General features: G+C 39.1%; 3 protein-coding genes across 7 annotated transcripts in view; 1 reads left to right on the forward strand and 2 right to left on the reverse strand.

Annotated features, from left to right (window-relative positions):
• Positions 1-29: 29 nt before the first annotated feature.
• Positions 30-7,886, reverse strand: pstpip1a (proline-serine-threonine phosphatase interacting protein 1a). 2 transcript variants are annotated; one of them, XM_074677081.1, is made up of 15 exons: positions 7,748-7,886; positions 5,791-5,891; positions 5,621-5,695; positions 5,428-5,462; positions 5,215-5,321; positions 5,026-5,088; positions 4,399-4,503; positions 2,957-3,002; positions 2,533-2,612; positions 2,106-2,204; positions 1,919-2,015; positions 1,686-1,773; positions 1,486-1,562; positions 904-998; positions 35-810 (listed from the first exon to the last, which is right to left on the reverse strand). In XM_074677081.1, the coding sequence occupies exons 1-15, from the start codon at positions 7,775-7,777 to the stop codon at positions 679-681; spliced, it is 1,230 nt and encodes a 409-aa protein (XP_074533182.1). In that variant the 5' UTR covers positions 7,778-7,886; the 3' UTR covers positions 35-678. The 2 variants fall into 2 exon arrangements, with proteins under 2 accessions (XP_074533181.1, XP_074533182.1); XM_074677080.1 differs by having other exon boundaries at positions 30-810; positions 1,919-2,204.
• Positions 7,430-10,402, reverse strand: rcn2 (reticulocalbin 2). 2 transcript variants are annotated; one of them, XM_074677082.1, is made up of 8 exons: positions 10,331-10,402; positions 9,727-9,870; positions 9,529-9,631; positions 9,237-9,433; positions 9,043-9,156; positions 8,834-8,927; positions 8,597-8,736; positions 7,430-8,508 (listed from the first exon to the last, which is right to left on the reverse strand). In XM_074677082.1, the coding sequence occupies exons 2-8, from the start codon at positions 9,868-9,870 to the stop codon at positions 8,365-8,367; spliced, it is 936 nt and encodes a 311-aa protein (XP_074533183.1). In that variant the 5' UTR covers positions 10,331-10,402; the 3' UTR covers positions 7,430-8,364. The 2 variants fall into 2 exon arrangements, with proteins under 2 accessions (XP_074533183.1, XP_074533184.1); XM_074677083.1 differs by lacking the exon at positions 10,331-10,402 and adding an exon at positions 10,158-10,297.
• A 639-nt stretch (positions 10,403-11,041) lies between these two features.
• scaper (S-phase cyclin A-associated protein in the ER) overlaps positions 11,042-20,344 on the forward strand; it is a 57,015-nt gene continuing 47,712 nt past the window's right edge. For 2 of the 3 annotated variants that reach the window (XM_074677321.1, XM_074677323.1), the window contains exons 1-4: positions 11,042-11,341; positions 16,632-16,749; positions 17,491-17,567; positions 18,949-19,146. In XM_074677321.1, the coding sequence (XP_074533422.1) occupies positions 11,174-11,341; positions 16,632-16,749; positions 17,491-17,567; positions 18,949-19,146 (561 nt within the window). In that variant the 5' untranslated portion in view covers positions 11,042-11,173. Of the gene's footprint in view, positions 11,342-11,953; positions 12,360-16,631; positions 16,750-17,490; positions 17,568-18,948; positions 19,147-20,344 lie in introns of those variants that run through there. The other variant, XM_074677322.1, reaches the window with a different exon arrangement.

Below are 20,344 nucleotides of genomic sequence, written 5' to 3' on the forward strand. Positions count from 1 at the left end.
ATTTCAGTATCTAAAAAGAAAGCACAACGTCAGGTGGAAATAACAGTTCATTATTTGTAACAGTCTGGAACAGAAACCAAGAATTTTACAAACATAAACAAGAACTCTAGTGAATAAAGTTAATGCAGCAACTATGTGCAACAGATATCCCAGGAATTATCAGTTTGAGCACTCAACACACCAGCATGAACATACGTCAAAGCAACACTGTCGCATTCTGTATCTGTATATCAAAAAGATTATCTATGTGACAACTTTTATTACACTCATTTCAATGGCACAAGTTTTGTAAATAAGTAGACCAGTCTCTTTTTGTACTCGCTGCAAGAGTGGGGCATTGGAATTAAAAAAAAATCTTCCAGTCCTCTCTAAGTAGAAACATTTACTCAATTTATCTGAAAAAAAAAACAACCTTATTGAGTAAGAGTTTGATGGACAAATGTGATAAAAATCCATTTAAACAACGTAATGTCAGTTCAAGTTTTCCTGCTGTCATTCCAGTTGCTGTAGAGGCCTTTAGCAGTTATCTACTGTGGCTTTAATGTTCATCCATAGAGGGTGCCAAAGTTCTTCAGATCTGACTTGCAGGGCCTTTAACATAATTAATAACAAATGTAAAACACCCACGTGAATCTCTGTAGTTCTGCAGTCCTACATTTACACTGCCAGGTACTTGACTTATTCTTTTGTAAGATAGGAACCTGGAACCAATCCTGTTAGGCCAATTCTTTTCACTGCCCACCAGCCGTCTTCACCTTTATCTGTAACAACCACGACATCTCCAGCAGACACAGAGAGTTCATCTTCTCCCTATACAAGAACGTATACACCCAGTGACCAGATATTCTTCAAATACGAACAAAAACTAGAGCATCTAAACATGACTCTTGATAGATATCTGACCTGTGCCACGTAGTCATACACAACTTTGTACTCCTCAGTGCTTTGCTGGGACCCCTGCAGTCCAGGAATGGAGGCATAAACAGCATCTGATGATGCTGTTGAGAAGTCAAAGATATGATCAGCACTGAGTGAAAAGACAAGATTCACTATGACTTTTCATTTTCTTTCTTAACTAATCACTAAGCTGACAGACTGACACCTCATCAGAGCCTTGACAGATTGAACAAATAATCTGATGTTGGCAACACTTGAAAGCAGTTGCTCCCAATCTTGTAAGTCTGATATACCCTTTATGTTGTCCTGTCTGTTGTGTGCGAAATATCGTCATCTGAGCTGTCTTTGATGTTTTGTTAAGCTGTCATAAGACTAAAGTGTGTTCTAATGTATGTGTGTTTTATATATGAATTCTTTTTGGTCTTGGTTGAAACTCCTCAGTGTTTGGTAAACACTACATCAAAGAGTAAGAGCCATTACTTGGAGTTGATCCACACCACATTTTGCAATAATCAGGGGATTTCACAGATGTTCCTGTCATAATTTTGGACACATTGCAGAGTTTCTTTTATTACTTTAAGGCTTTACCAGGAGGTTGTGAAACTGGGTCATTGAGACTCATCTTTGAGCCACTGGAAACATTCCCCTGCAGGAGATTTGAAAACCTATAAATGAAAAAAAGAGCTCAGAGTAGTATACACTGATATATATGTTTAAATGATCAAAGTTACAACGCAAAAATCAACAACTCAATTTATAAATGATGTGGAACGTGGTGTAATTCTAACCTTTTCATGACTCCTCCTACAAACCCAGCACTGCCGTTTCTGTCACCTATGTTGTTATGCTCGTAGTAACTTTGATATTCAATTGGAGCTGTGGGAGGGTCAGTTAAACACCAATAATCAGAAGTGAAAAGCTTTAGTCACAAATAACAGGACTAATCTCAAGATAATATTAAAATTTCCAGCTTGGAACATATTCAAATCCAAATCAGGAAGGCTTAATGATGAGACGCTACCTGGAGGGGTGGAGCCGGTCCTTTTCATCTCCACAAAGGAATTGTTGTCCTCGATGATGTCACACTTTTCCAGTGTTGACCTCACTTCCTCGTAACACTGAAAGAAATCTTGTTTATTTTCATTGAAAAATTCAGTATTCAGCAAATGATATTGGACTTTGAACGTGTGTGACAACAGCCGAATCACCTCATCATCTTTCACACTCTGCATTGATAAATGGTTACAGTGCACCCACAAGGAATTCCTTAGTATACTCAGACGATCTTCTTCCTGTTGCTGGAACATCTGTAAAATAGTGAGAAACAGATCTAATTAACAGTTCAGACAGAATTAAAACAAAGTTAAAAGAAACTATTTAAAAAAAATCTTTTATCTACAATTGAGCTTTTTGAAAAGGAATGAGCCATGGCTTTGTTGATGGTATCACAGGGGAACACTGTTGCACGGAAACACGAGTGACTCACTGCAGTCAGCTAATAGGAAGTATTGCACATCCTCATTGACAGAACAAGCTGTGGTAATGCCACTATTGTTCTAATTGTGTGCAATTTAATATGCGTCAGTCTTGAACTGTTTTATGAAATTCAAAAACAGCTCAAGTGTTGCACTGTACCTCACATGTGCTGATGTGTGTTGCTTCCCATTCTTGCCGAACCTTGTCAAGCTGTTCAGTGTTTGATATGTACTGTTTCTCTAAAGAAAAGTGGAAAAGGTAATGTGAAAGAATTATTCATACTCTTCGAGATACCCTCGCACAGATTTAGACTCTGATGTTTGATACAAAACAAATATACTGTTGCTTCCTGGTAGGTGGGCATACTTTGACAGGTCCACAAAGAAATATGGGGCAATGAATTTGAGCTTAAGATATCTAAATATTCCTGTCATTCCTCTATTTCTGTAACATCAAGGAAGGTTGAAGAAATGTGACCAACTTGCCCCAAAACTGTTGTTTGTCAACTATCAGTTAAACCTTATAGGTTTCTTTCTGAGAAACAACTATCCTCAGAGTCAAGCATTTACTCATTTCTCCTTACCAGCCTCTTCTGCAGCCTCTCTGCACTGTTTGGATTTGTTGGTCATCTATGAAACATAAGAAAAGAAACATTAACTTTACATCTAACATGAGAACCGGTAGTATATTTTTTTCCCAAGCAACAAAAAGAACAAGATTACAAAACATAGTTTAAAATAACCAATTTGCAACCGCAATGAAGGAAATGAATAAGTTTCTCTGAGTATGATGAGGTAGCTGTGGAAAGCTGTCACTTTGGCTGGCCTAAACTACATGGGCAATCATCATAAAGGTTGTTTCTGTATTGTTCTCCATCATCCTTAGTTTTGCAGTCATTGTCCCTTTTTTAAGCTTTAGATTGAGGCTTCTTTCCTTGCTCACTGAAAAGAGCTAAATTCACCCTACACAATTTGATAGAATAGCAGCACAAAAATAAATAAATAAATAAATAAATGAAGCTTCTAAGAAGTGAAAGAGGACCAGTTTCATGTGGTGATAACTAGTGACCTATGGGGAGCTCAGCCCTAAAAACATGAAGCCTATGCATAAGCACTAGAGGCTGCAGTTCTTTGAGATTCCTCTTGGGGCTTGCTGCAGAAACACCTAAAAGCGAATACATATTAACCCAAAAAAGTTTATTTTTACCGCAAAAATAAACCTACTTACAGCCTGGTTCTAAATCAGCTTGGGTCTGAATAGCTTACTTCTCTATTGGTATAGGCTATACAGGGGGTTAATTTTGATGACTTGTTATTTTTGAAGTTATTAAACATTCAAGCCTTGCCTTGAAGAATAGGGAGGTACCCTGTAGTTATCTGCAAATAGGCTGAAGGCCCACCTCTTTGCCTCATCCTAACTCGAACAAAGCCAGGTTGAGTTCGGCATTACCAACATGTCCCCCAGTAATGACAGGCTCTAAAACTCCATCAGAAACAAATGGGTAACACCATAGTGGGTATAAAGACACACACTTGTGGCTTTGTGTCTCTGACCGACCTACAAAATGCAACCACAGGCCGGTGTAGCTGAATGAGCATTTACAGGGGAAAAAAGAAAAAAAAACGTTCTGTGGTAAATTCAAATAGTTGACTGGTTACAAGTTCCTTTTGAGCCCTTTTTGTTTTCTGTGGTGTTTTTCTGCCTCTGCAGCCATCTGCACCCACACCCCTCAGACAACATTCAGGAAACAAACCTGCACAGCATGCAGATCACTGGCTGCCTTGATTACAAGGTTAGAAACTGGGAGATTACAGGTTCTCCACAGAAACTGAATTTGTCATGTGTATTGCTAGTGAAAAAATGTTTATATCAGACAGAGCCATAAAATGGGGGGGGGGGGGGGGGGGGGGGGGGGTATTTAGCTTAGTTTAGTCATAGAAATAATAAATTGGTTGAAAAATAAGGAAATAGTGTCACATTAACTGAATTTATCAACAACAAAACTATTTTTCTGATAACATTTACCTTCTCAACTTGTTTTGGAGTCGCCGTTGGTGCATTACCCATTTTCTCTGCATTTTGCTCTGCCTCATCTGCCTCTTTACAACGCTGCTCATAAGATTTTTTAGACTGTTGAGGGAAAAAAAAACAGAGACAAGATGAAACCATTCCACCCATGCTTTGTTCATCACTACATCCTTCTACGAGCCCCTTCCACAGGAAAAAAGGTTGGGGTTAGAGGGGGAGGACATGCAGTTGCAGGAACATGCATGGAGTAAGATCTCACTTCCTTGTTCTGAGGATGGAGAAGTATGAGCTTCTTAATGTGTTTACTTAACCACTATTATGACTTGAATTAACTTACAGTCTTGCACAATTGTCTTCCTCTTGCACGTTTTAGATAAACAGCAATGCACTGCTGAAGTATTGTTAGAATGCTGTGCTTCACTTGCTTTGCTTACACATTCAAGCAGGATGTAGCTGATCTAAAACTGCCACTGAGATAATTTCATGCCTCACAAGTAGAACAAGAGTGATATAAATAAACCTGCAGAAACTGATGTGACTGTGGTTGTGGTTAAAAAAAACTCTGAACAAGGGTCTTGCCAGGTCTAGTCATGCAGATCATTGTAATAATTTATCGGACCTTACTTCGAGTGTTTTCTTGTAGAGGGAGACTTTAGCCTTCTGGACTTTCTCCATGACAGAATCAAACTACAGAGTGCAAGAAATTATAATGTTAGTGAATAAGTTCCTCACTTATAAATCACAGTAAGAGATGCACCTTTATTTTAGATTATCTCTAGATACTAACAAGGAACATTAGCTTTTTATGGATACCTTTTTCCTCTGTTCTTTCTGTCGCTCTCTGAACTGCTCCATCCTCTTCACTTCCACCTTCAGCAGTCCAGCAAGCTGAATGTGCAAATTTCCTACATTTTCAATTTCTGGAGAAACAGAAAGAGATGCAAATGAAACACTCAGAAGAGGCATGAGACACTGAAGAAGTTCTCAAGCCAGATCAAAGCAGGATATATGTCATGAGCTGCTTACGTGTTTTCATTACATCCAAGGATGTTCTCAAAGTGCTGTGAAAACAAAGAGACCATAGGTTACTTTTTAAGGAAACATTTGCTGCTGTGGAAAAAAAAAGTGAAAATGAGGAATTGGTAAAGAAATAGAGAAATATTACGCCGCACTACATTTTTCAGGGATGCCACTGAAATGTGAAGAAGAGGAGCCTTACCAGATCTCATATAAACCCCCAGCTTTTTTGGCAACTGCAACCAATTCCTTTCCATATTTTTCCTCTGCTGAAGCTCTACGTGGACAAACCCACAGTAAAAAGTTGAGCAACACTATAATGATATTTTTTCAGTCAATTCATAAGCAAGTTCAAGAAAAATGTGAGTCCACCTCATTTTCAAGAGCTCCTCCATGTCTTTGCAAGTCCGCCGACCATCACCCAGTCTCTGGCTGATGGTCTCATAACCCACATTGCTGATGAAGTCAACCCCCTGGAGCCATAACACAACAATTAACACCTTTAGTGATGGGGTCCAAGTTTGGGCTTAAGGCTGAACACAAACCTTGATGCTAGATTTTGAATGGTAATGCGAACAGAAAATGTTACATTAAACTAGTTTACATTTGAAGAAAAAATATATCTCAATTCCTAGTATTTAAAAAAAATGCTGAAAAAGAAGCTAGGAGTTTTAATACTCCTCCTGTTCTTAAAAAGTATGGGAAAGTATTGAATAGTAAAACAAAAAGAGAATGTGTCAGCTCAAGATGATATGTCAAAAGCTGTATGCAGTAAAACTGGAAAGATATATGACAGATATATGACCTATGATGGGTCTACAAACAAAGGAGAATTTTTTATATTCCTTTTTTTATTATTACACATGTTGCATACCCCCCAAACTGTTAAAAAATGCTCACAGTGGGTAATAATGTTGGAAATACACTGAAGGGAATCTCATGTCTTGCCAGGTGTTACTTATAGGTTAGTAATGTATACTTTAACAGCCAAGTCATTTTGCTCAGCTTGAAGAGGCTTTATTAACAGTTGACTGGCCATAGGATGCTGCCCTTAGAAACAAGATTCTGGACTAAATAACTTCCCTAGCACAGCTTTCCGGTTATTGAAAAGGTCTATAACATGTATAACATTTAGAAAGGGCTCAGGCTACTAGTAGATAGGATTCAGTGTCCACATGTATCCCTGAATGTATTTTCTATTTGGGGGACAGAATTATCTGATTGCTTTTTAGGTATAGGGGACGGTTGACCTCATTTTCATTTAATCTCACTGTCAATAAATCAGATGAGACCTAATTTTCATCCTCAGAATTTAAACTTTTTTTACCATGGAAATTTTCACAGGCAAAAAGTAATAATTAACCAAAAATTTGTGTTACTCTTATGACTATTGACAGTGGTTCATTCCGAACTCAATAGTTATTGTTACACTATCTCATCATACTATCTCATCTGGAATGGAAATCGTTGCATGCTGCTTGCTGAGGTCTGAACGGAAAACAGCAAGTACCAAAAGTCCCTTTTCATGTAAAAGGAGCCTCACACTCGGAAGCATAGCCTATGTAAGAGGAACATTACCAATTTAGAAATCTCTGAGTTCATTCATAATATATTTAAAGTCATACCAAAACTTTAAAATGAGACAACAGCACAAGAATAAAGAGGAAAAAGGAAACACACAGAGTTGCATTAACTGAAGCTACAGTTTAACTGCTGTTTCTGAAAAGCTGTTTCCTAGTGCTTTTCTTGTGGTTGTGGTCAATTTGTTGGCAACTGGTAGCATGAACATGTGTATCTTCAGTTGCATTTTTACACATGAGTAACTGTTGCTCTTACTGGAAATAAAATGACAGGTTCTTCATTATATCTCTTTCTGAAGCATGATTTTTTTCTATTGTCTACTATTCTTGGAAACTTTATAGTAAAACATGATCACTAATTTTGTGTGTGTATATTTTTTAGAACGTGTACAATAAAGGTTAAAAAAATATATAGTGTTCTATGCAAGGCATCGCTTTGGTTGACATTTATTAAGAATCAAAGTTGAGATAGAGGAGGAGAATCAAAGAGGTTGAAATGTCAAAAGACAGAAAAAATAGCCTGCATATAGTTAAATAAAAGACTAATTACAGGTGGAAGAAAGGCAAACAAAAGAAAATACACAATTAAAGCAGGAGTTGAATGACAGAGGATAAAAAAAAATTAGAGTGAAGATGCTCAGTTAACATTGACTTCCCATTACAGTAAAACGTAACATGCAGCATGAAGTCTGAACTAAACAAATCACAAAAAAGTAAGCATAAGGTTCAATGGCATCATTTAAACTCACCCAAAATGCTTCCTTGAATTCTAATTTCATCCTGGCAGTGGTGTCAAATAGTCTTTTTAAAACAATCCGCTCAGCTCTAAATCACTTTGTTTAACCCAGCTGTGTATCAGCCTGTGGCTCAATGCAAATGAAATGATCATGACACATTCAGGAAACAAGCTTTTGCTCTGCAGCACTCACTCATTTGGCTTAAATGAGGAAGTAGTGCAGCAGTAGTTACCACAGAGAGACTCACATTAGACCACACATGTGAAGATGTCCAGTGACAGAGCACAGCAACACAGCACACATTAAATAGCGTTTTGTCATTAAAGCATGATACAGATTACAACAAGAGGGACCCACTGTGTTTAAAACATACATCCACTTATTCCTGCACTCCATGAGAATATTCATGTGGAATGTGGAGAAAATAAGAAGAAAGAATTATAATATGAAGTATGAGGTACTGGTTTATAAACTGCTGATGAAACTGATGTTCACACTTTACAAGAGATTGCTACAACACTTCTGAAGTGTCAAGACTTTTTGATGTGAAGCATCATTGTGGGCAGATAAGATCAACAACAGACATCTTAAATTTACTCCTTGATGACAATTAACAATATTCACTAAGGTTATAATTCATCATGTGATAGATGTAGTTGTCTGCCATAGTCCGTCACTTCACTGTGTATGAATGTTTCTTGATTTTTCAACACTTCAGCCTCTGAAATCTGACCGTCACCATCCAGGTCCATTTCTTTGAGGAGGTGAAGAGCCTGGTTAAGACAACGAAAGTAAGGTACCGCTCAACTACATTACACATGAGCAAAAAAAATATGCAAATACACAGCAGCTGCATTTCACCTCTTCTCTTGCTGAACCATAGCTGTTAGGTGCAACCCAGCGGAGCTGCTCCTCTCGATTTAACTTCCCATCTTTATCTTGATCGTAGAGGTCTCTAAACCGCACTGTTTCCTCAATCTCCCACTGTGAAGGTGAATCATCTGATAACAAACAGAAAAAAAGAACAGCATTTAAGTATCAAGCTAAGCAAAAGAAAATAACAAGCAAATCATTCTGCACCTCGACAAGTTATCTTACCATCCCCACGTACATCTCCAATGAATTCACTTAGACTTATGAATCCATCTCCATCTGTGTCATATTCACCCAACACATCTTCAATGGCAAAATCCTTTTAGGAAAAAAAGGGGGATGGGGGCTTTACATCAGTTTCACAAACTGAGGTCTGTACTCGTGAAAGAATGAATAACCATATCAGTTTTTGTGGGAGTTAGAGCTTGTCTTACAGCCATGTGATCCACTTCAGATGGGTGGGTGAAGGCAAGAAACTCTGTCACATTAAGTCCTGATGTGTTGTCTGCATCAGCAAAGTCAAAGCGCCTCCTCTCCTTCAGATGGAGCTGAAAGAAAACACATCCCTCTATATTCTAGTAAAGCTATAAAATGTTATAAAAGTGACAAGAAATAAAATGATACCCACATGTCTGAGTGACTCCTGCTCTGCATCTTCCAGGATGGCATCATTATCAAAACGGAAAAGCTGGCCATGAGCAACCGTGTTGTATTCCTCCCATGTTACAACACCATCTTTGTTGATATCATATTCAGGGAACCGCTCCTTTGCATCATCTAGGGCATATTTTCTATAGACCTGCTGAATCCAAAGTGTGATCTCCTCTTTGAATGAAAAACATAACAGAAGGTAACTTCTCATTGCTTCAGTTTGTTTGTTTGTATGTTTGCTCCTCTCAAATGTTGAGATATGCATTTACCTTCACTCAGCAAGCTGTTGGCATTCGTGTCAATTCTTTTCACAATCTCCATCATCTTTTTCTTCTGCTCTGCTGGACTAAGTTTCTTTAGCTCCTCTGTGTCCTAAAAATGTATAAGAAACCGTACAGTGAGTACTGAAGGGGATGGTGGAAATAAGGCGGAGAGGATGGATGGGATACAAACAGATGTTCACCGACCTGATCTCCCAGGAGGATGTTCATGTCGTGTTCGGGATTGTGCTGCTGGCCGGTGTAATGATCTTCATGATGATGTTTATGGGTGCTCTGACCAATTTCAAACCGTAGCAGCAGCACCAGCATCAGCAACGCAGAGGATGCCATCTGTTGAGCAACACATGTAATTAACAGAGGAAGAAATGCAACACCAAGGGCTCTAGTTGGCTTCTAAAATAGTTTGCAAATGATCAGGGTAAACCACACTGCAATTGTGCGACCCTGCGGTCAACTGCTAGAGGTTCACACAAACTGAACTTTGCATTTCAGTCTCAACAAGCCTGGGGATGGACTCTGATTCTACCAGAAACATCTGCCTCAAAAGTCAACAGCGACTGGGACCAAAAGTTTTGTAGCAAATACGTTATACTTATTGACATACAGTAGAATTCTACCTCTATCTGTTACACTTGTTTCAGAATGAGACGGGAAGATAAACAGAGAGATCCAAAGAAAAAAAGAACAGCAGTAGCCAAAAATGAACACACGAATTTAAAATAAAAACATGGATAAGAAAAATGATTAAAAGTAAGAAATAAAAGAATTAAGTCAACAAACACGTCTGTGCCTTTCGAAGTTTTCCGGGGAAGAGTTAAAGTTAGTGTCATACTGCCACTAGAGGACTGGTGTGCTTCCGGTCACCATGTTTCAAAATAATAGCGCTAACCCTTGCTTTTTCTGTTGGGTTAGTTTACTCCAAACAATTTGAGAGAGTTCATTGACTCGTTGAACATCATTATACTGTGAAAACACAAAAATAAAATGAAACAAACAAATCAATTAATAAAAACAGGTGAACGCCAAGAAATGTTTCTTTTCCATCAATGATGATACCACAAATGAAAGTGCAATAAAGATGGTGAGAGGAAGCTGGTGAGGAGAATTCAAGGTTTGAGAAACTTGTAGGATATTTTATCACTAGTACAGCAATAGTTGACTTTTACTGGTTGGAAAACTTCCTTGCTAGCTCATGTATCTAATTTTAGGGAGCAAACGTCTACTACTAGGGCTTTTATTTTGAATACAGATTCACAACTCTCAGGTTCCTCGTTGCTTGGATACATCCACCTTGACCAATTCTGAGAAACCAACCAAACGTCCCGCCCGATCTTCATGGTTGCCATGGCAGACCCTTAAAAGTCCCGCCCAGATATCATGTGTTCCGCCCCTTGACCCGTACTTTGCTACACACTATTGGTTGGTATGTGTGTTATTTATAAGATACGATGCATTGATTGGATAATCCCATTGTTTGTCAAATTATAAATTCAACGGACTTCCTGCTTTTGTTAGGTTGTCCTCACTAGCATGTATATATCTGACATGTTTTTTCATCAACTCTGACAACTAAATAACGCTGTCAGTAGGATTCTGGTTCTCACCGACTAAGCATTGAAAATACCTCGGGTCGATGTCCAAAGACAACCGCCATGATGGACGGCGGCGTGGCGCTGGGCAGCACCGTCTCGGCCCGAGAGTTAGCCAAGGAGGAGACGGGAGGGAAAGGTCTGGTAGCAACAGCTCTGGCTCCTCGCATGGAGGGGGAAAAAGCAAGAATGCTACCATATCCGCATTAAAGGTACGTGATAATTCGTGTGTTTTCGGTATTTTTCTTCTTTTTGGTAACTATAGCAGAGACCAAGGCACTTCGGGCTAGCGATAAGTGAGTTTTCCAATCGGTGAACAGCTCTTTTTGGTGACCTTACCTGCAGTAGGTGTGATGTCTGTTGACCTGTGAGGTTTTAGATGGAATATTCATGCACAAATTGGGTATTTATGATTTACATTCCGCAATAAGACTAGATTGTGGCAGTAAGATCCGTGTTGTGGAAACCACATAGGAGCACATAGGACACTGAAAAGCATCCAGCTCTTCCAGTTTGTCTCAACTCTTTCTGCAGAGTTTGGAAGTTTGTACTATTTGTCGACAGTCATCATGTGGAGCTGTGTGTTTTGTCCCCTAGCAGCCTATGAATCATCAAATGCCGAGTCCAATCAGATCCAGAGCATCACCCTGTGTGGTTAATACACGCAGCCTCTGAGCCTGCAGCTACACTCATCACTGGCAACATAGCGGCGGGCCTGCTGTATGCACATGACTGCGCAGTGTTGTGGCAGAAGGAGAGTGAGAGATGAGAAACGGAGAGAGAGTGGGGGCTCTGATGCAGAGCAAGGAAAGCAGAGGAGAGAGGCTGCAAATAGGAGGCTACATGCAGTGGATAGCAGCAGGCAGAGAGACAGCAGCTGACAGACACCGGCCTGAGAAGTGGCTGCTAACTCAGCAGAGCTCTAAAGGCACAAGCTAGATTACAGAGTTACAGACAGAATAGTCAAAGTGAAAGGCTGAATTGTGAACTACTGAGCGCTTGTCTCTCTCAATTGCCACTGGGAGAAGAGTTGACACAGCTGGGCAAGTTGCTATGACAGTGTGGACTACACAGTAGAGGGTCTATTTTGGTCCTGCCGTCAGATGACGATGTCACCTTGCACAAGTGGCAGTGCTGGTAAGAGGGAACAGGTTGCCTAAAGTGGGCTCCAAAAGTATGTCAGGGGTGGATGAGGACGAAGAACCTGCTTACAGACTGTACTTCTACTGTGTATGTATCCTCTAATCCCTTTCTCTCTGTCTCTGCTAATGTGCTAGATCACATAGGCTGCATGCAGTGTCTGACTTGCATCTGTTTGTGGACTCTGCCAAAAGGGAAACCTTACACTTGTTCCTTACTCAGCAGTCAGCACAGTCTAAAAAGTCAGCGCTCTCTTTGGTGCATGGGAAATTTGGCTTGATGGGTGAGAGCGGGAACTAGAGAGTGTTGCTCCACATTGTGTTTTGTTCTTCTACAGTACAGTCCAGAAGACAGCTTGTTTTTAGCCGGATAAGTGGATCAAGAGAATGTTGCTGTAAGCCTTTTTTGCCCCAGGCTGCTGCTGCTGCACACAGTAAGCCAATAGTTTAGTAGGTAAGATAATCTCACAACATTAGTCCGTCATCCAGTAGCTACCAGGCTACACTGAGCAAATATTCACAGTTTTTGAAATGGGAGATGGTGCATGCAGTGATGCTGACCCATCTCACTTGTTCATTTAGAGGAGGTCTGCCTGTGTTGTTTGATGTTCTTTTATCTCTTTGTAGTCCTTCTCCACTTGGCCAAATAAAGCTCAGGCCACTCAACATGTAAAGAATTTCACCCACCAAAAGTAGGTCAGCTGGGTATCTCCCTTAGGGACATTAAATAATATCAGACTAATACACGCATGCTGTTTCTGCATGTGTAACTCCTAATGAGCCGTGTTCATCATGCTTAGTGGTGAGATAGCCTTGAAGGATAGCTAAAAATATTGTTGTATATTATTTCTACATGGAGCTGGGCACAAGTGTCACATTTTTTCACTCAAAGCCCTGGATTAAACATTAGCTTGTATCCTTCTTTGCAATAGCAATCAAGTGTGGTGAATGAATAATTTAGCTGTAAATTCTTAGCCTGAATATTGGTGAAAGTGAGAGACAGCCAGATAAAAGAGAGCACAGTTTGTTCCATGACTCATTTGCTACAAGGAGAAGTGGGTCTTGATTTTTGTGTAGGTTTTAGGTAACAATGTATTTTCAGTCTGAAATCACATCTTATAGTTCTCGGACAAAAATAGCCAAGTTTGCTGTGGACCCGTCTACATTAGATTAAAACATTTATGAAGAGTGCAGAAATAGAGGGGGCACAGTGAGCTGAATATCCACAATGATAAGCCTCTAGATGTAGGATAATGTTGCTATGTAAGAAGACAATTTATTTTGTGAAGTGATAAAGTAAATGCATGAACTTTGACTGTTTTTTTTTCAAAGTTCTCTTGCAAAAAGGATGGATAGCAGATTTAGTTAATCCATCAGTGAATGAGCCTTAAGCAGAACAGTTACATGACCAAGAGCTGGGGCTACAAAGAACTGCTAATTCCATGCTTTGTCTTCTAGGTAAAGGATGTGATGAAGAATCTCTCGCCATCTTTTTTTGGACTAACAGTGTCTCTGCTTTAGCCCAGATTACAGTCAAGTTCACTGATGCATATTCAATGTGTAGGTCAACCATGATGCATGCTCGGCACAAAGCGGGTGCAGAGCTTCTGCCTCTAGCTGTTTCTTGTCACAGTGTGTGCCAGTGGTTTCCTTCCATAGACATAATGCGTTCAGTGTACCACAGCTCACGACTACACAGCAGGAATAGGACAAATAACTAAAAAAAATCATAGTTGATATAATTTTGCAATTAAGAATTCTGAATTTAAAGAAGGTCATCTAAAAAATACTTCTGATATAAAACCCCTGGGTGGTTTTATTTTTATAGAATGAAATAAACAGAGATGTGTCTTTATGACCTACAAACACAAACAATGCAGACTGTTTCTGTGGCATATTTTTGGTGGTATGTCATAATTTTGAGGGAGGCAGGTATCAGATGCTGATGAATTGGACTATTTGAACTTTATTCCTCTTGAACATTTAGGGATGCTCAAACTGGATCCTGGTATCTGGTTTTGATCTGATACAAACTCACAAAGTTAGATTGGATATCAGTGACAAAGGGACCTGTAGGGCAGACTTATTGAACTTAGTTCTATGCTATTCTGTGTTTACAACAACCATGTGCATGTATTACATCATCACCCCTGGCAGATATGTGCGTTTCTACTATCCAGAGCTAAAACAGCATGACGGAAGATCACTACAGTGTCTCAGCAGTTTGGAGCTATTTCAGTCATGTTTTGTCAACAACTCTGATGGCGACTTGCAATATATGAAAAATGTAACTGCTGAGGGTCATAGTTAAACACATTTTTACATAATCCCTTAAATATTGACACATCCGATTTAAATATATTTGTATTTCATTTGGTTCACAAAGCTAGGAAAACCTGAAGTTGCCAAAACACTATTTTCAGTCTCATCTTCATATGAAGGAATGGAGAAAGTTTAATTGATATTGGTGTCTGATCAGTATTGGCATGGACAGATTACCGAAGTCCAGGTATTGGTGTTGGTTTCAGAACTTAAAAAGTTAGATAGTTGCATCCCTTAAAATATTCTTAGTGACTCTTTTCACTGTCAAAGAAAAAGAATTTTACTGCCACCTGTACTAAAATCAGCAACAAAAATAAAGATGTAACTTTATCCACAGGGTGTAACAAAATCTACACAGAGCTCTCAGTTCGAACCATATAAGAAGTGTTAAAAACAGTGTACATTGAAGCACTATTGGTGTAGTTTATTGTAGCTGTTGCTGGTTTCGGTTTGAGTGATTGCTGCATGTCTTTCCCCACTCTACTTCACACATGTCCTGTCTGTCTTCAGCTCAAACCTTATAAAGGTGAAGAAAAAAAAGTTTTTTCATAATCAGCTACTGTTTAGAACTCAGTAGGCTTTGAATAGATTTGATTATTTGATTCAAATTACCTTTAATCTTGATGATTCTCAAAAGAAAGACAGAATACACTGTTAAATACACTTTGCCATTGTAGAAGCTATAACAGTGCACTGTATTGCTTAACACAACACTGTTACCTCTGTGTTATAAAAGGAAGTAACCATAGCAACATCTCATTGCCTTAGGCTGTGTTACCAGTTAGCTCAGTAAAAGTGTTTTGGTTAAAGGCATGTTATTTTTGTGGTTTAAGGCCTGTTATTTCTGTTTTTGTCAACTCACCTCAGCGGGAGGTCAAACAAAACCAAAGGGAGAAAGTTGAGTAGACCTGAAGTTTTGTGAATACTTAAGCTAAATGTATAAAAAAGAGACCATAACAAACAAAAATGTACTGTTCAGGTGCTTTGCCTTATTTTAATCTTTTCTCTCTTTTAATAAAATTGACCTTTCTTTGTTATACTGAATAAGAGAATAACAGAAAAAGTGAATCCACTGCTTTAACAACATTGGATGTGTCTATTGGGGCTGTTTAAGCTGTGTGTTTGCTGTATTACTGTTTGTTTTATTACCTATGAAAGTAAGGATAGAAAAAAACTATGAATATCTTAAAGATATTTTAAATCAATGGAGCTCTGTGCCACACAGGGCCTGTTACTGTACAAGTGTAAACCACCACTGCAGGTGTAACTAAAATCAATGTTTTATGATGAGGCTAAGATCAGGGCTGAACAATTAATCGAATTGAAACCGACATTGCAGTGTAACCATTACTCCAACCAATGAACCAGTAGTTGTTCTTACTTCAAATTGGCAAAGGTCAGTGGGCTGTTTTTTTTTCTGGCAAAAACCCTGAGCTACAGAGGTCCATACATAACAGTAGAATGATAGTGGCTGGCACAGCCATACCCCTTGTTCACTTTATCCTGTCTGTTTAGTTACTCTCACTGACAGCTGGAGGTCAGTAAAATTTCAGTGTTCCTTTATCATTTTCAGTTAAGAAGTGTATGTTAGACTTGTTTAAATGTTGACAATATCCTTTGTCCTGTTGATCATACAATAGAATGACTTATTGCTTTTGTTAAGTGAATAATGCAAAAGATTACCCCCCCCCCCCCCCCCCCCCCCAAAATAGATAAATAAATAAATAAAAAAATTGCATGCTGAATCGCAACCACAATATTGGTAAAAAAAAAAATCACAATTACATTATTTTCCAAAATCGTTCAGCTCTAGGTAAGATGACGATCTTGGATGTTTGTCATTTACTGAATTTTTGTGTCTTTATCGAAACAGCCTCTTATGGCTCAAGCCCTTTCCCTGTTGTGTATCCCTGTATAAAAAACAAACCAAAATGGTCTCAAATCTTCTTGTCTCTGTTCATGTTACGCAGCTCTCCTCTTCCTTTCCATGGCTTCCGGTTAAAGAAACAGAATTAATGTCCTGAATCTGTTTCTCTTTCAGGCGTCTTTCCAGCGCTCCAACAGCCTCGACAAAGTGAGAAAGATTGTCGCTGAGGAGGGCCGAGCTGCTCGAAATCTCATTGCCTGGAGTGTACCACTCGAGAACAAAGAGGAGGAGGGTTGGTAGCTGCATGCTAATATGCTATGATTCTGCTTTTAGCGGGTTGCTTGTTATTGTAGAATTGAAAATCACATGAGAAAGTACAAACAGTGCATGTATGTAGTAGATGCTGTTCATGCTAACTTCTATGCATTTCACACACTGTATGTCTTGGCTTAAGCAAGATGTTGAATTGACACTTTGCATCCCTGCATTAGTTGAAACTGAAAAATAACTTTACAGTGACCAACTTGAAATTATTTGTTCAGTTACAGAATATATTTTGCATTGTGTCATCGTAGTTCCCTGTTACATAATTCAAGCTTTGTATAAAAAAAGCTCCTTTCAGACTGGCCCACACAGCCTCTCTCATTTTCTCACTTTCGCTCTTTTTGTCCCTCTTTTTTTGTGGGTCAGCGTATTTATTTTTTTTCAAAGCTTATTTGCTCGCTTGAGTTTGTGCTGTGAATTCCAGAAATCTTCTCACAGCCGTGTTCCAGTGGAAGTCTTATACTGAGTCCTCTATAGTTGTCTGTCAAATGCAGATGATGCATAATTTGATTAGTTTTCCTGTTTGTCCACTTTTTGTTGGACATTAATAGTTTTTGCATTATACAATCATTTAAAACCACCTCACTGGGATGACTTCCATCATTGTCTGAGATCACAGATGCATGCTGGTTGTTTTATTCAAGATTGTCAGTAACTCTTTATTTTAAAAGTAACTATCTAAGCTTGTTTTTTTGTTCTTTGTACACAGCAAAGTCCAAAAACAACCCTGGTGGCAATTCAAGAGCTCAGAGGATCAATTCTGGACAACAAAGGAATAAGAAACAGGTCAGTTTGATGTTCTTTCACTAGAGGGCACCATTCACCAAGTGAAGTCTGCTTCTTTGATTTTCTTTGCACTCAAAGTGCATCTGAGGTTTTCTTGAAACCTCCAGAAATTCCATAGTGAGAGGGATCTCTGATCTTGAGTAGGAGGGTCTTGTGAGAGGGAAGGGAAATTGTGAAAGTGTGTTGAAATGTGACAGGCTGTGAAAAAATCTGGTGCATGAAACATAGCATGAAGACAATTTGTCCCAGACTTTTTTTTTTTAAATGTTGATTTACATTAAGTGTTTTTTTCCTTTATGTTTCCCTCGCTTTGTAGTGATACTTTTATATGTAAAATACTTTTTGGCGCCAGTGGGGTGATATGAAAAGTTAGTTTCCCTTTAGGAGAGTGAGACTCAAGAAACTGGTGAAAAAGGCCAGCTCAGTCCTAGACCCTGTCGAGGTGGTGGCTGATTGGAGAGTTATGTCCAATCTGTTGTCTATGATGGATACTTTTTCTTCTTGAAACTTTTTATATTATTCCAGTAATATTTTCTTGAATTTTTTGCACTTTCTGTTACTGCTGCTATGACTTTGGATTCCCCTTTAGGGATTAATCAAGTACATTTTGTTACCTCCGCCAAGGAGGTTATGTTTTTGGAGGGAGTTTGTCTGTTTGTCTGTGAACAACATACTCAAAAAGTAAAGAACGGATCTTAATTAATTAAAATTAATGAAATGTTCAAAATGGGTTAAGGAAAAAGTGATAACATTTTGGAAATGATCCGGATCACCGTCTGGATCCAGAATTTTTTTAAAGGATTCTTTATCATTGTGAGCTAGGGCTGATTTCACCACTTGTGTATTTGATGCCACGATAAATGGTCGGATTGCTTTATAAAACAATACAAGACAAGGTCATGATAACTTCTGACAGATGTAAAATTACGATCCAGATTCTGGCAATATTCTGGATACTAAGATCCAGAATATGGAATATGTTCTGGATCAACATAATTTTCAACACTGTCAGGTAACAAATTATCGTACAAACCTGCAGCTGACACCAAACTGTAGTGGACGGTCTGCTGAAAGGGAGTATAACATTAAAGTAGGACTACAGTGTTGCGTGATAATCACAATATGCTTGGCGGAGGTCTACGCTCTCTTTGAGTGCTTTTCTAGTTCTATTCTGTCTCATTAAAAGTTTCAAATCTCACTTGCCCTCATTTTAGCTACAGTGTGTATGCTAAAAAACAAAACAAAACACTTGACAAGTATTACAATGCACAGCTTGAACTGCTGCTCCAGCAAACAGAAATGAAAGAGCTGGATCTACTTTGTGTCACTATTAAGATAAATGCATGACACCTTTAAAAGTTTGTTGTTTTTTTTATTACAGAATGCCGGTGTGGAAATTAAAAGCACATCCAGTGCCCTGTTGGACAAAGGGCCGGAGAAGAGCCCCACCAAGACCAGACAGCCTCGCAAAGTGGACCTGCGTGCTCGCTACTGGGCTTTCCTCTTTGACAATCTGCGTCGAGCTGTTGACGAGATCTACGTCACCTGTGAATCCGATCAGAGCGTCGTGGAATGCAGGGTTTGTCTGCTCACATCAACACAGATAAAATGCAAAATCAGCAGATTTGAGATCCAAACTGACTGTTAGGAATTCCTTTCTTTGAGGTGTCTGAAGAGGATCAGGGTTTATGAGCACTAGAGGGCGACATTGAGATCACAACAGTTTCTCCATTCCAGTTCACATTCCTCCTGATTTCTGCTTTTTGTCAAGAGGGGAGCTCTGAGGGCTGCTGCTGACAGAATTATCACAGAACTCTTTCCTTGGCATGGATGATAGGACTAAATGATGATGATGATGGAACAAAAACAATATTTTGTTTGTCACTGAGCTGGAGCTTAAATAAAACTCATCTGTGTAGCCCATATTATGGTCTTTATATTGGAGATGAAATGAACATTGCTCCTGTTTTGTGGATGGCTGTTTGCTTTTTTCTGTGCCCTTATGATATCGCTCCAGAGCATGCTGGTATGATGCCACCGTTGTGTGTTTTATTGATTCTTATGCCATGCTGCATTACACAGAGCATGATCTGGTGACTGTCTGCGGTCAGCATCTCGGCCCAGTTCCCTGTGGTGTGGTTAGTTGGCTGTCAGTGTCGCAGCACAGTTCTCTGTGGTGCGATCACCATGTTGTCAGCTAGCTTGCGTCTGACATCTGGTCGGAGTGTTTTTATCCTCATGTATCTCTCCACATCCTAATGGTATCTAATAGCCAAGGAGTTGGATGATATACATAATCGCTCGTCCCACCTAGCTCGGCTCTAATGGACACTGATAGATGATGGAGTCATCTGGAGGGGAAGTGGAGTGCTCTGATTCCCCCCAGCCACAAAGCTGGGGCGTATCTGCATGATTTGCTTTTACACAACTAGCAAACACTTTTCCAGCATATAATGTAAAACAGTAACCATCAAAAATTCAAATTCAAATCATAAATAAGCTTAATTGGCATGAAATTTTTGAAAAAAATACATGTTGCCAAAGCCAATGTTCAAATAAAAAGATAAAAAAAACACATCAACAATCATACAGATGTTACAAGTCTCATGTATCTTCAACTTCTTTACAGTGTTACTGTAATGCTCATTGTACTTTTAAATGCGAATCTCTCAGTGGTTGGTTTATTACTCAGATGGATGCTTTTTGTCTTGCAGAATGATTCATATCAGGCAGTTTATAGTACCAACAGGCCTTAAACCTCAGCCCTCAGTTCTAAA

Source organism: Halichoeres trimaculatus, unplaced genomic scaffold, assembly GCF_033239565.1.
Source record: "Halichoeres trimaculatus isolate MK-OKI-2021-1 unplaced genomic scaffold, fHalTri1.1 fHalTri1_scaffold_10, whole genome shotgun sequence".
Lineage (NCBI taxonomy): Eukaryota > Metazoa > Chordata > Actinopteri > Labriformes > Labridae > Halichoeres > Halichoeres trimaculatus.

Bases quoted from the DNA above. Each gene is read 5' to 3' on its own strand.
- pstpip1a (XM_074677080.1), bottom strand. From the start codon at position 7,777: ATGAAATTAGAATTCAAGGAAGCATTTTGG. The intron at 1,563-1,685 runs GTTAGAATTACA...TTTCATTTATAG, and splicing joins GTAGGAGGAGTCATGAAAAG to GTTTTCAAATCTCCTGCAGG. The intron at 811-903 runs GTCAGATATCTA...GTTCTTGTATAG, and splicing joins TGTATGACTACGTGGCACAG to GGAGAAGATGAACTCTCTGT.
- rcn2 (XM_074677082.1), bottom strand. From the start codon at position 9,870: ATGGCATCCTCTGCGTTGCTGATGCTGGTGCTGCTGCTACGGTTTGAA. The intron at 9,632-9,726 runs GTCGGTGAACAT...ATACATTTTTAG, and splicing joins ACATCCTCCTGGGAGATCAG to GACACAGAGGAGCTAAAGAA. The intron at 8,737-8,833 runs GTAAGATAACTT...GTTTGTTATCAG, and splicing joins TGGAGATGTACGTGGGGATG to ATGATTCACCTTCACAGTGG.